Source organism: Zingiber officinale, chromosome 2A (assembly GCF_018446385.1).
Source record: "Zingiber officinale cultivar Zhangliang chromosome 2A, Zo_v1.1, whole genome shotgun sequence".
In the NCBI taxonomy this organism is placed as follows: domain Eukaryota; kingdom Viridiplantae; phylum Streptophyta; class Magnoliopsida; order Zingiberales; family Zingiberaceae; genus Zingiber; species Zingiber officinale.
Window position 1 is genome coordinate 170902138 of NC_055988.1, and position 13514 is coordinate 170915651.

The 13514-nt window shown below is 38.8% G+C and overlaps 1 protein-coding gene across 1 annotated transcript; it reads left to right on the forward strand.

The window, feature by feature from the left end:
• Positions 1–8758: 8758 nt before the first annotated feature.
• On the forward strand, positions 8759–10422 carry LOC122040271. Its single transcript, XM_042599599.1, has 2 exons — positions 8759–9697; positions 9788–10422. Exons 1-2 carry the CDS (start codon positions 8804–8806, stop codon positions 10241–10243), a joined length of 1350 nt encoding a protein of 449 aa, XP_042455533.1. The 5' UTR covers positions 8759–8803; the 3' UTR covers positions 10244–10422.
• The last annotated feature ends 3092 nt before the right edge of the window (positions 10423–13514 follow it).

Genomic DNA, 13514 nt, shown 5'->3' on the forward strand with positions numbered 1-13514 from the left:
TCAATTAAACTTTTCATTTCGATACTTGACTTCCAGGTCGTGGCGAGGCACTAGGCCTTCTTGGTTATTGGAGCAACAACCACTTCCTTAGACAAAGCCTCATAATGAAATTAGTCGTTTAATTTCCTTGCTGAAAATGCTAAGTCTAATTTTAAATTAAACAGGTTTTTGGAACCCAGTAGAGGTTCCTACCTACAGGGTTAACCAAGTATTTCCTAGGTACATAGATTTTTGATATATTTCTAATTTGACTTTGATGAAATCTATAGTACCAATTTAAACCTCTATAATTTCTAAAAGTAGAAATATTTGAACTTTTATATTTTTTCAATCTTTCTATTTCTTCTTTTAGTTTTTCATTTTCAATTTTCAATTTATCAAAATCCTCTATAAGACATGATTTTGCTAAAATTCTTTTTGTTTCCAAAATTTCATTTTTTAATTTGATATTTTCATTTTCTAATTTATACATGGATTTAGTCATTGCCTTAATGCCAGAATAAAGTTGATCAGGGGGTAAGAGGCATACCTCACTTACCATATCGGACTTGAAGCCTGAATCTCCCCCTGCTTCGCTGCCTTCATCTGAGGTCGCTCCCCCTTCATCGATGCTAGGTTCTGATGAGCTTTGCCCTTCGTAACTTGCCATCAGCGCTATCCCAGCATATTCTTGAGCTTCTGATTCGGATGAAGAAGTGTCGTCCCAAGTTACTTTTAGGTTGTGTTTCTTGGGTGTCTTCATTTTGACCTTCTTGAGTTCTGGGCAGTCTTCCCTTAGGTGTCCCTCCTTCTGACACTGGTAGCACCGTACCTTTCTTCTACCTTTTTGATTCTTTTTATTCTGCATTTTAAATTTATTAGATCTAAAAAACTTTTTAAAGTTTCTTACCATGTATGCTTCTTTGTCGTCTTCGGAGTCTGACTCGGGTTCATCCTTATTGGTTGCGTTTAGCGCCATAGTCTGGGTTGTGTCCTTTGATGTCTCTGCACATCTAGTTTCGTGTAATTCAAGGGTAGAAAAACATTCCTCTAATGTACTTACCTCCAAATCTTTTGAGATGTAGTAGGCGTCGATGATTGAAGTCCACTCCGGAGTTCGAGGAAATGCGTTGAGCGCGTAGCGTATTGTATCCCGATTTGATACCTTTTCTCTGAGGTTCTCAAGACTAGTAATTAGTTCTTTTACCTTCGCGTGTAGACTGGCTACTTTCTCACCTTTTTCCAGACGGATGTTCATCAGTTTGTTACGGAGGATGTCCCTTCTAGCGAGCTTTGCTTCGGATGTGCCTTCGTGGAGTTCCAAGAACTTCTCTCAAAGTTCTTTAGCAGACACATAGTTTCCGATGCGATTGACCTCTTGAGGCGGTAACACACTCAGCAGGTGATGTTCCGCACGGCTATTTGCTACCGACTCATTCTGCTCCTTCTTTGTCCAATCGCTCTCTTCTTTTTCTTTTCCATCTTTATCTACTGGAGCTATAAAACCATATTTCATAATAAACCGAATTTCAAAATCTGTTTTTAGGAATACCTCCATACGACGCTTCCAGTCTGCGAAGTTCCCCTCGAATTTTGGTGGGACGATACTTGGTCCGGCCATCTTGTTGCTTCGATCAGCGGTTAGTCCTCCTGAAGCGTCCTTGCTCTGATACCACTTGTTGGTCTCTTTGTAGGCCGACAAGAGGGGAGGGGTGAATTGCCCTACAAATTAAAACACGAACCTTTCTCGGATTTCAACTATATAATGAACACTTGTAATAAATAAATAAAAGAGACTAAGTAAAGAAAAACAGACACTGGAGTTTTACTTGGTTTGCAATCAGGGGATTGCTAATCCAAGGAATGTAAGCGCACTATCTGATTCTCCTCTGGGTGGAGTAGCCTCTTACAGCGTTGAACGTACAAGAAGAAAAGTAAAGCACACAGAAGTTGATTACAAGTTCGTCGTTCTGATTAATTCATTTGCTTCTGGACCAAGGCTGTATTTATAGCCTTGGTCGGGGCGCCTGGAAGGGTTCCGGGCGCCCTGGGGGGATAAAACTTTATTCCCCAACGTTCAGATCGAGTTTGACTCGATCTGGTCAAAAACCTCATTCCGGGCGCCCCGGATGGTTCCGGGCGCCCCGGAGGGGTCCGGGCGCCCCGGATGGTTCCGGGCGCCCCGAACCCCAAAAGTCAACTCTGGTTGACCTTTTCCGTCTGGTCGCTCCGCTTCGGTTCAGCTCGTCTCGGTCCAGGTCTTCTGTTCCGGCTCCACTAGCTTGGGTGATCTCGGCCATCCGGAATAGGGCTCACCCGAACCCATGTTCCGGCCTTCTCCTCGAGCAGCCTTCCTTCCCGGTTTCTCGTCCCTCGAACGCTGCGCACGTTCTTCTCGTCCACCGGTGTACTCTTCCGCGGACACCTCGTCCCTCGGACGCACCGAGCCCGTCGGCTCTCTCCCGTACCGTCCTTCTCGCTAGCCGCGTCTTCCGCTCGACTTCCTGTGTTCCTAAGTTTCTGCACACTTAGACACAAGGGTTAAACAACGCAGGACCTAACTTAACTTGTTTGATCACATCAAAACACCTCGGGGTTCCAACAGGAACAACCACCACCGCCTAGACAAAGCCTTTTAAGGAAAGCTAATATTTAATTTCCTTAAATAACTTTATGTCAACCAAAAAGAACAATCAAATTACAAGGAAAAGAAAAATAAAAGAACACAACATCGAAAACTAATTCGAAATACTAGAATCGCATGCCTCTTGTATTTGGTATTTTTACATGGAGATAAAACTAACATGATACGGAAAATAATATTAGTTATACCTTACTTAGTAGATAATGACCTCTTGATCTTCTACCGTATTCCTCTTCTAATCTCGGACGTTGTGTGGGCAACGATCTTCCGAGACGAGGACCACCTAGCACGTTCTTCTCCTTCCTTCAAGTTTCGGCCAAGCACAAAGCTTCCAAAGGATGAAGATCTTTTTCCACCAACCAAGCTCCAAGGGATGCAAGCTTTCTCTCCTTCTTCTCCAAGCTAAAATCCGGCCACCACTTGATCTCCAAGGAGGATGAGAGGTTCGGCCACAAAGATGGAGAGAAGAGAAAGGGAAGAGGTCGGCCACACCAAGGAAGAAAAGAGGGAGAAAATAATAGAGGTTGTTCACCTTGAAGGCACCCAAAACCCCCTCTTTTATAATCCTTTAGCCTTGGCAAATAAGGAAAATTTAATAAAAACTTCCTTAACTGTATTGCCATTGAAAAGGAAAATTTTAATTAATTAAAATTAAAATTCTTTTCTTAGTGTATATGGCCGGCCACACCAAGGAAGCAAACAAGACAATTTTCAATCAACCAATTAAAATTCCTTATTTGTCTTCAGAAATTTAAAAAAATAAAATTTCCTTTTAAAATGCCTTCATGGTTGATAAAAAGAAATTTATATAATTTTAATTTTTCAACATGTGAATAATTTACAAAGAAAATAAAATATCCTTCCAATCTACAAATAAGGAAAGAGATTTAATCTCTTTCTTTAATCTTGTGTAGAAACTTATAAAAGAGATATTTTAATTTTTAATCTCTTCAATTATATCTTCCACATAAGAAAAATTTAAAATTAAAATTCTTTTCTAATTTAATAGGGGCGGCCACCTAAGCTTGGGTTCAAGCTAGGGCCGGCCACCCATGGACCAAGGTTTGGTCGGCCTTAGCTTGATCCTCAAGCTTGCTTGGCCGGCCCCTACACCATGGGTATGAAGGTGGGTATAGGTAGGTATAATACTCTATAACTAAGAGGCTACGATAGGGACCGAGAGGAGGAATTGGTTTTGGTCTCCCGATAAAATTAAGCATCCCGTGTTCGCCCCGAACACACAACTTAATTTTATCAATAATAATTCATTCCACTAAAAAACTATTATTGAACTACCGCACCAATCCCAAATTACATTTTTGGGCTCCTTCTTATTATGAGTGTGTTAGTCTCCCTGTGTTTAAGATGTCGAATGTCCACTAATTAAGTGAGTTACTGACAACTCATTTAATTAATATTTTAGTCCAAGAGTAGTACCACTCAACCTTATCGTCATGTCGGACTAAGTCCACCTGCAGGGTTTAACATGATAATCCTTATGAGCTCCTCTTGGGGACATTATCAACCTAGATCACTAGGACACAATTTCCTTTTATAATCAACAACACACACTATAAGTGATATCATTTCCCAACTTATCGGGCTTATTGATTTATCGAACTAAATCTCACCCATTGATAAATTAAAGAAATAAATATCAAATATATGTGCTTATTATTATATTAGGATTAAGAGCACATACTTCCATAATAACTGAGGTCTTTGTTCCTTTATTAAGTCAGTATAAAAGAAACGACCTCTAATGATCCTACTCAATACACTCTAAGTGTACTAGTGTAATTATATAGTTAAGATAAACTAATTCCTAATTACACTACGACCTTCCAATGGTTTGTTCCTTTCCATTTTGGTCGTGAGTTACTGTTTATATAAGGTACTGATAACATTATCTTCTGTATGTGACACCACATATTATGTTATCTACAATATAAATTAATTGAACAACTGCAAACAAATGTAGATAATTTGACCAAATGTGATTCTTTATTCAAAATAAATGTTTACAAAAGTTTAGGCTTTCAGTATACACTCTAACACACAGCCACAATAATCATTGGCATTTGCCTTGCCAACGTTGTCGACCCTCTTTTGGTGTCGAGACTGCCAACTTCATCCCTACCTTACCCCTACTTTGGCCAACGTAGTCACAGCTGCCAGATATGGGTGGTTGTCCGTATCCACCACACAGCCACCCTTGTCGCCACTGCCTCCATTCCGGCTATCGTTGTTGTGCGGCCAAACGCCGACAGCTCAATGGCCAGTAGCATAGCCAAGCCAAAATAGTCTTATGCTTCCTACTCGGGCCACCACCACTTGGGTTTGCTCCGACCATAAGGAAGACACGAGTGGCCACCCTACGGTCGACCTTCTTCGACTTTTTCTATTGACACCCTCTTCAACCATGACCAACCGTTGGACTTAGTCAGCCATCATCGGATTTGGACTCTGATGCGAGACGAGTGTCTCGACATGGAAATTGTTTGACACAAGCTACATTAGAGGTAGGCAATTCCTGCTTTGACCTCTATAATATCTTTGACCTTAGTGCATGATTCTATTATTTACATTTATCGTATACTAGTTACTTTTACCTTGATATCTATTCTATGTTATTTCTTGAGCTTGAGCTTTATTGTTTGATCTTGTATTTGATCTATTTTGATATATATTCAGTCTAACTTGTTATTCTTGCTTGAGTTGGTTATACAAGTAAGATATTACTAGACTATAGTGTAGTTGTGAGCATATGTTTGTACATTTATACCTTACCATATGATTATATACTTAGGCTCGTGTTTATACGTGTTAGATATTATACTATACTAAGTGGTAGAGTATCCTACTAGATTATCTAGTTCAAAATACCATATGAGATTATTTGATTATGACCTCGTTGTTTTAGTGTATTTATGATGATACCATGGAGTTAGTTGAGATGTTACGACTAGATGACTAGTATTCTCTTGATGAGATGGGTTGAATGTTTTGCTTACGGTTGTTATACTTGTTATATGCTAGTGAGACCGTACCATAGGATAGCTAGCAAAGTTCACTCTTTAATGTGATTGTCACTGCTTACTTATCATTTTTGGTTGCACACTTGTATATATCCTACTTGCCCAGACGACCATCCGTGGTAGAGCGTTCTCCGGTAGACAATAACTATTTATATATCCTGTTTGTCCACGAGACTATCCTTGATAGAGCGTTCTCCCGCAGATAGTAACTGTTTACATACCCTGACTGTCCACGGGATCATCCGTGGTAGAGTGTTTTCTTGCAATCAGTGGTCAGGGAGCTAGTAGCTCCTCATCCTATTCACCCATGGGAATATCCGTGGTAGAACGTTCTCCCGTGAATAGAAACTAGTTATATATCTGACTACTCACAAGACTCATTTGTGGTAGCACGTTGTGCTAATCGGGATTTGTTATATGCTTGTTATATTCTGGTTACCCATTTGTTCGTGCAGTTTGGATGTACAGAATGTACTCCCGATTTATGGGTTACACTTGGGTGAGTAGGCTAGAGGGTTATTATATTTTTTTTATGGTTTGACTAGTAGACGATTATAGTGGCACTCTTACTTTTGTAGTAAGTATTCTTCTTGAGACTGCATCCTTTGATCCCCTTATAGTTTAGTGTCATGCACTATCTTCTTATACCTGTTGAGTATTTTGTACTCACTACCTATTATTTTTCTTTGACCTTTCAGGTTAGTAGATAGAGGATGTGTGTCGCTTAGAGGTCCTGATTGTTAATCCCACATCACACTTGAAATTGTGTTTTCCCTGTTGTGTCTTGTTATTTGTATTTACACTTTGTTCATTTGGGGATTTTAGTCTTGTGGTGCCCTTTTATTCAGACTTGTATTTGTTGTGTAAATTGTACCACTATGTAGTCATTTGTGTTTTATATGTTGTGAGGGGATTGTGTAAATCCTTCTTTTGAGTGGTGATTATGTTTTTATCTTTTGCAGTATATTTATTCTTGATCTGTGGACTTATATCATGTTATATCAAATATTGTCACAAGGAATATCGTCCGTTCTATTGGACAAGTATACCTCCGGGGCGTGATAGGGAGAAGACCGGGAGCAAGGCCCTATATGGGTTCGGCAGAGCTGGAGTGGACTGGTAGAGAGCTCATCCAATCGATAGAATTGATCAGGAGAAGACAAGGAGCAGAGCCCCGTGCGAGTCTAGCAGTGCTAGGAGTGGGTCGGTAGAGAGCCCGTCTGATCGACGGAACTGATCGGGAGAAGACGGGGAGTAGAGCCCTGTGCAGGTCCGGCACAACTGGGAGAGGAGCCAATAGAGAGTTCATCCGATCGACGGAACCGATCGGAAGAAAATGAGGAGTAGAGTTCTGTGCGGATTCAGCAGAGTCAGGAGTAGATCTCATAGAAAGCCCATCTAATTGATAGAACTGATTGAGAGAAAGAGATTTTATTAGACCATCTATTCGACTTTTTGACTCATCTGGGACTTTAAAAGATATTTATATTAGTCTGTTGACCTTCCGGATTGTATTGGAGGACTCTACCCTTTTGACTGTATCAGCTGTTGAAATAGACGTAAAAGTATAAAGAAAAAAAAATCAAAGAATTGTCATAAATATTATTAAATTCATTAGAATTATATTTTAGAACAAATTATATATAACTGGGTGCTCAAGTATTAGAAATCAAGATTATTGTAAAAAATAAAATGATTATACTATGACAATTTTTTCCACAAGACTTTATGAGAAAAACTTAGAATGGTGGTAAGTTTAGAGAGTTTGTTTAGGTATGAGTTTGGATTTTCGAATTTTTTAAATTCCTATAGTTGAATGGGACGAGTGTAAAGATGCTATTTCTAAATCCATCTTATTAATAATAATAATACTACTACTACTAATAATAATAATAATAACAATAAAATTTGATCTTTCCTCTCTCTCTCTCTATATATATATATATATATATATATTAATATTTATATGTCATTATATTCTTAATTAATATTATTTTAAAAACTTTAAAATCTTTTTACCAAGTCAATCAATAATGGACATTTAAAGTGAGAATGAGAATTTATTCCTTATAGGATCTAGGATAGAGATTTTTTTTATTAGACATAACTAGGGAAGTGGAGATATAATTTGATGGTAGAAATAGGTAAGGGTGTAAATGAACTAAGCTGCTCATGAGCTATTCGAAACTTGATTCAATAAAAACTCATTTGAGCTCATTTAATGAGACTCGTTAAGATAAACAAACTAAGCTCAAGCTTCACAATATTCGGTTCGTTAGCTCATGAACATATTTGTTAAACTTATAAATTAACTTTTAAATAAAAATAATAATAGTTTTGATATTGAATTTATAGATTTTACACTCTGGTTATGCAACATATAGATAAATATATTAAATTTATTTATTAGAATAATATTATAAATTTTAATAAGAATATTATAATTTTCTCTATAAATATATAATTTAGTTTTAAATCAATATTTAAATTTATAATTTATATTTATTAAACTCGTTTTGGCTCGATAAAAGTTCAAATCAGCTCGAGAGCCATAAATATATTCATTAAATAAAGCTCGAGCTCGGCTTGATTATAAACGAGCTAAACTTAAATATTAAAAAGTTTAGCTCGGCTCGATTATACCCCTAAAAATAGGGATGATAAACTCGCTCCCTCTTCATCCCATTGTCATCCTTAACCCAGACAATTTCCACAATTCATCCATACATTATGTGAAGAAAAGTAAATTACAAACTAAATTGCTAAGTGGATAAGGAGTAAGAGTACTTTTTTCGAAGACATGTATCTATCCAAATCTAATTATATTCTATTATAATAAATATGTCACTTTTTAATTAGCTATGTAAAAAATTAGGCAGAAATCAAGACAGATTGATGGATAAAAAATTAGCAAATGATTTATTATTATAATTATTAGTTAATTGATGTGGGAAGAAAGGTAAAAAACATAAATAAATAAGCAATAAATTAAATTTAATAACTAATTTTTTTTATAAGATTTATTTAATTAGTTTTTTTAACCTTAAATTTTAAATCTTAAATTCTAACCCAACCCTAGACCAATCTCTCCGTCATAAAACGGCGGCAGAGATAGTTTGATCGCGACGCCTTTGTTCGCCTGATGACGGACCGCTACAAACGCCGGCGTGAGCAGGCAAGCGCGCCAGAGGATCGCCTCACTTCCCTACACGAAGACCTCCTCAACTGCATCCTCTCCTTTCTCTCCATCAAGCAGCGCGTCGCCCTCTCTGCCGTCTGCTCCCGGTTCCGCCGTCTCCTCCCCTTCATCCCCCGACTCGATGCCTTCCACCTCGACGACGGGCTCAAAGAAGTCACCTTCCCCCGTGCCCTGATCCGCCAATGCCACGTCGTCGTCTTCCTCGACGGAGCCGATTTACCCAAACCCCTCATGCAGTTTATCATCTTCAATCTCGCCGAGGCGGGCGTGCAAGACCTCATCCTCGGAACCTCCGTGTTCAGGGGATGGATGAATGTCAGCGGCAGGGATTGCGGCTTGTTCGGCATCAAGTCGTTGAGGAGTCTCTCGTTGAATAACACCCGAGTGTCGAAATACTCGGATCGCCGCCCTCTCTCGCCCTTGGGCTGCGTCCTACTCACCTCCCTCAAAATGGAACTCTGCTTCCTTCGCCATGATTTTCTAAGCAACCTCCTCGCCTCCTGCCCCCTCCTCGAGACTCTGCAACTCATCTTTTGCTATGGGCTCGTGGACGGTGCGGGCAGGCTAAGCATCCACTCCGCCTCCATCAAGCATCTCGTCCTGTTCTACATGATCCCCAGCATTTACGCCATCGACATCCAGGGTCCAAAGCTCGAGTCACTCGTCGTCGAGGTAGTTCCTGAGCTGCACATTGAAGCGCCTAAGGTCCGGAACGCCTCCTTCTTTCTTGATCACGACCTGCCAGAAGATCCTCCAGTTGCTTTGATGAATCTTTTCGGAGCCGCTTCTCCACATGGAGTCGCTTGGCTCGTGCTGAATTCTAGCAGAACCCCAAACGTACGTGAGAGAATTAAGATCAAGCTGAACTTAATTTATGCACGCTCTGGCTCTTTGATTGATAATAATATAATTTGCTTTGATTGACAGGGATTAGCAGCACAAAACGGAATTGATGAATTTATTTATCATCAATTTATTTGTCCGAAATACAAAACTAAAGTCATGATCTTCAAGCTCGACTTCAATTTGAAAGATCAATCATCAACTATGATACTGACCCAGTTGCTCAAGAAGTGCAATGACAATGCCAGATTTGATATACGTGCAGATTCTACGCGTATAGAGAGCACCATTGAAAACAATCACTTTGTCCGTGGCTCTACAGAAGTAGAACTAATTGAGTTACGAATGAAAACGTTCGAGGAGACATTTGAAGAGTTTTTCTTAAACCAGAAGGAAATGGCAGAGGAATTGAAGGAAATGGGATTGCAATTGTTGAGAAGTCGCACAAGTAGGGAGCAGTTCGAGGATATATTAGCATCTGAGGAGTCTCTGTACCAAGTATCTCCCGACATTGCTAATTGCATTGAAATGAAAATTTAGTGATTGTTTTTTTTTCTCTTGGTCCAATATAACTAGGATTGATCATTTAGTAATTAGTAATGATATTGGTTAAATAAAATTATCATATTTTAATTAGTGATGATAATTAATGATTATAAAATGTTGTCTATTGAGTTAGTAGGATCATATTTGAGCTAATCGTTAATGTTGAAGAGTCAGTGGGTTATAATTAAGGAGTTAGTGGATTATGTATTAGTTTATAATAGCTATTTATTTATCAATGAAATACATTGAGAATATTTTTTATCCTCCTTGTCTATCTTTAACCTTCTACTATTGTGCAAAACTAGCTGATTTTTAGCTGTGGTATAAGAGCCAAGTTTCAAAAAGAATGATGACTTTCAAAAGTTTTGTACAACTAGTTATTCCTCCATTCAATGGTCATTATGACCATTAGAGCATGCTCATTGAGAATTTTTTAACATTCAAAAAGTATAGAAATTAAGATAATAATTTACTTAATAGGAGAACCAACAAAAAAGTGTTGCGCCTACAAATACATTAGATGATGTTTTATGATCACTCTAGCATTGTTGCACTTATAAATTCAAATCTTATGTCTCTCTAGAATACAATCTTATACGCAAGATGTATTTTCATCTAGTCTTAAAATAACATAAACATACAAATAAATATAGGAATATTAATATGGTTCACAGCTAATCTATATTAACAAAAAAAATAATTTTATATAAATAAAATAAAAGTTAAATTGGATAAATTTTATGTTCGGACCTTATGTGAAATCCTTCTTAAACGTTTTTGACAAGGTGAGACGTAATTAAGTTAAGATAAACAAGGTGAAGAGTTATCCCCGAAGATAACTCTTACTTCTAATGTTAATTAAGGAGTTAGTGGGTAATGTATTAGTTTATAAAAAGCTATTTGCTTATCAACGAAATGCATCAAGAATATAATATTTTTTTATTCTCCTTGTCTATCTCGGGCCTTGTACTATTGTACTATTGTGCAAAACTATTTGATTTTTTACATTGATATCAAAGTCAAGTTTCAAGATGAATGATGACTTTTGAAAGTTTTGTACAACTAGTCATTCCTTAGTTCGCTAGTCATTATGATCATTGAAGCATACTCATGTAGAATTTCTTAAGGTCCAAATAATATTGAAAGATCGTGATTTTTGGAATAACAAAATCAACTAAAGGTGTTGCACTTAGAGATGTGGAAAAGGTAGTACATTTAGAGATCGTGATTTTTGTATCTAGTCGGCAGACCAGTGATACTGGGCTGCTTGAGATGAGTGTTATCACATTTTATTCCAATGCATACTCTCTTTGATCGATACATAACAAAATTTTCTTTGATAGGCAGATATAAGCAATAGAAACATACTTGATAAATTTATTTCTCCGGAGTACCAAGAGAACACCATGATCCACAACCTTGACTTTAATCTAAAAGATTGATCGTCAACTATGATATTGACCAAGTTCTTCAAGAAGTGCAATGACTATAATACCAAGTTTGATATACTTAAATATTCTACACATATAGAGAGCACCAATATGTTGGATATTGGGGCCTTAAATGGATCAAAACGATTTAGAGGAAGGAAGTCATCAATTGTTGAAAGTCGTAATTGACTTCAAAATTGAAATCTACGATTCGCGTAGATAGATTTAGACTATTAATTTGCTCAAAACCGATTAAGGGTGAATGAGAAATTAATATTTAAAGTCAACCCAAAATAACATTTGTTATTCATTAATAAAGTGCATAGGAGAATAGTCCCATATCGGAAATTCTCGATGTGTATTCTCTACTTATTAATGAAGATGTGTTAATGGAGTTAACACAAAAAAAAATAAAAGGACAGGTGACCCCTTAGCCCAGGGCGAGCAGGTGCTCGCACCTGTGAGCCCGCCACCCGCCACGTGCGCACGTGCGCAATGGGTGCTTTGTAGGCGCACTTTGCACTTCACGCACTCGGGTGACGTGTCAGGCTCTTACCTGACGCGGCAGTGCCTATGCGGCATCCTCGTGGGCAAAGGGAGATGACTGGACAGTTGACTTAGGGAATGGATGGCTACCGTTGATCAACGTTGATCAAATAGATATGATGGATCGCTTGTGATGCGATCTAGAGCGTTGGATCGCAAAGAGTAACGATCTGACGGCTTGGGATGAGGCTTGATCTGAAGCATCGAATCAATGGATCCAGATCCGATGATTGATGACAATAGGCGGGATCTGAGGGTCACAACTCCTCAGATCTGATGGATGAGATTGAAGTGGGCTTGGTGAAGGGTTACAACCCTTCAGAATAGATGATCTAGATCGATCCAGCCCAAGGAACACATCCACTCACCCAAAGGACACTCAACCTCTTCGTAGGACACTCAACCTCTTCGTTCAGTATAAATAGAACCCTCCAGATGATGGAATACTCACTCTCAATCTTCTCTTCTCTTCCTCAAGCATTCATCTCATCTTGTGCATTCAAGAGTCCAAGAAGTCTACTAAAAGGTTCGCTGGTCTCGGAAGTCAGAGTGCTACGATTCCGAGACGTTCGTCGTCGTTGTATCTTGGGAACGAATTGCAACAATCCGTTAAGCACCGTAGCGGAGCAATATCGTTTACGGAGATAATGTCGAACACTAGCCTCGACGATCAGTTTGCATACTCCAGAAGCTACCCGGAGACAACAGTCGTAAACGATATTTCCTGCAAACTGATATGGCTACCAACGACATTCCGACGGCCGTTCCGACCGTCGTTCCGACCGCCATTCCGACAACCATTCCGCATGGAGAAAAGCCGGAGAAATTCACTGGAACCGACTTCAAAAGATAGCAACAGAAGATGTTGTTTTATCTAACAACGCTAAACCTTGTACGGTTTTTGCATGAAGACACGCCAGCCGCTACGGAAGGAAGTAAGGCTGCTAGCGATGCGTGGTCTCATGGAGATTTTCTGTGCCGCAATTATATACTCAACGCCTTGGACAACACGCTATATAACGTATATTGTTCTCTGGAGACGGCAAAATCTTCGTGGGAATCCCTTGAGAAGAAATACAAGACCGAAAATGCTGGATTGAAGAAATTCATCGTCGGTCGATTTCTGGATTTCAAGATGGTGGACTCAAAAAGCGTCTCATCTCAAGTCCAAGATATGCAATTAATACTGCATGATCTGGACACCGAAGGCATGAAGCTGAATGAGACATTCGCAGTTGCTGCGGTAATTGAGAAGCTCCCTCCGTCATGGAAGGATTTCAAGAATTACC

Excerpts from the sequence above, each read along its gene's own strand:
- LOC122040271 (XM_042599599.1), top strand. The coding sequence starts at position 8,804 with ATGACGGACCGCTACAAACGCCGGCGTGAGCAGGCAAGCGCGCCAGAG. Across the intron at positions 9,698-9,787 it reads ATTCTAGCAGAACCCCAAAC|GGATTAGCAGCACAAAACGG; the intron begins GTACGTGAGAGA and ends TTTGATTGACAG.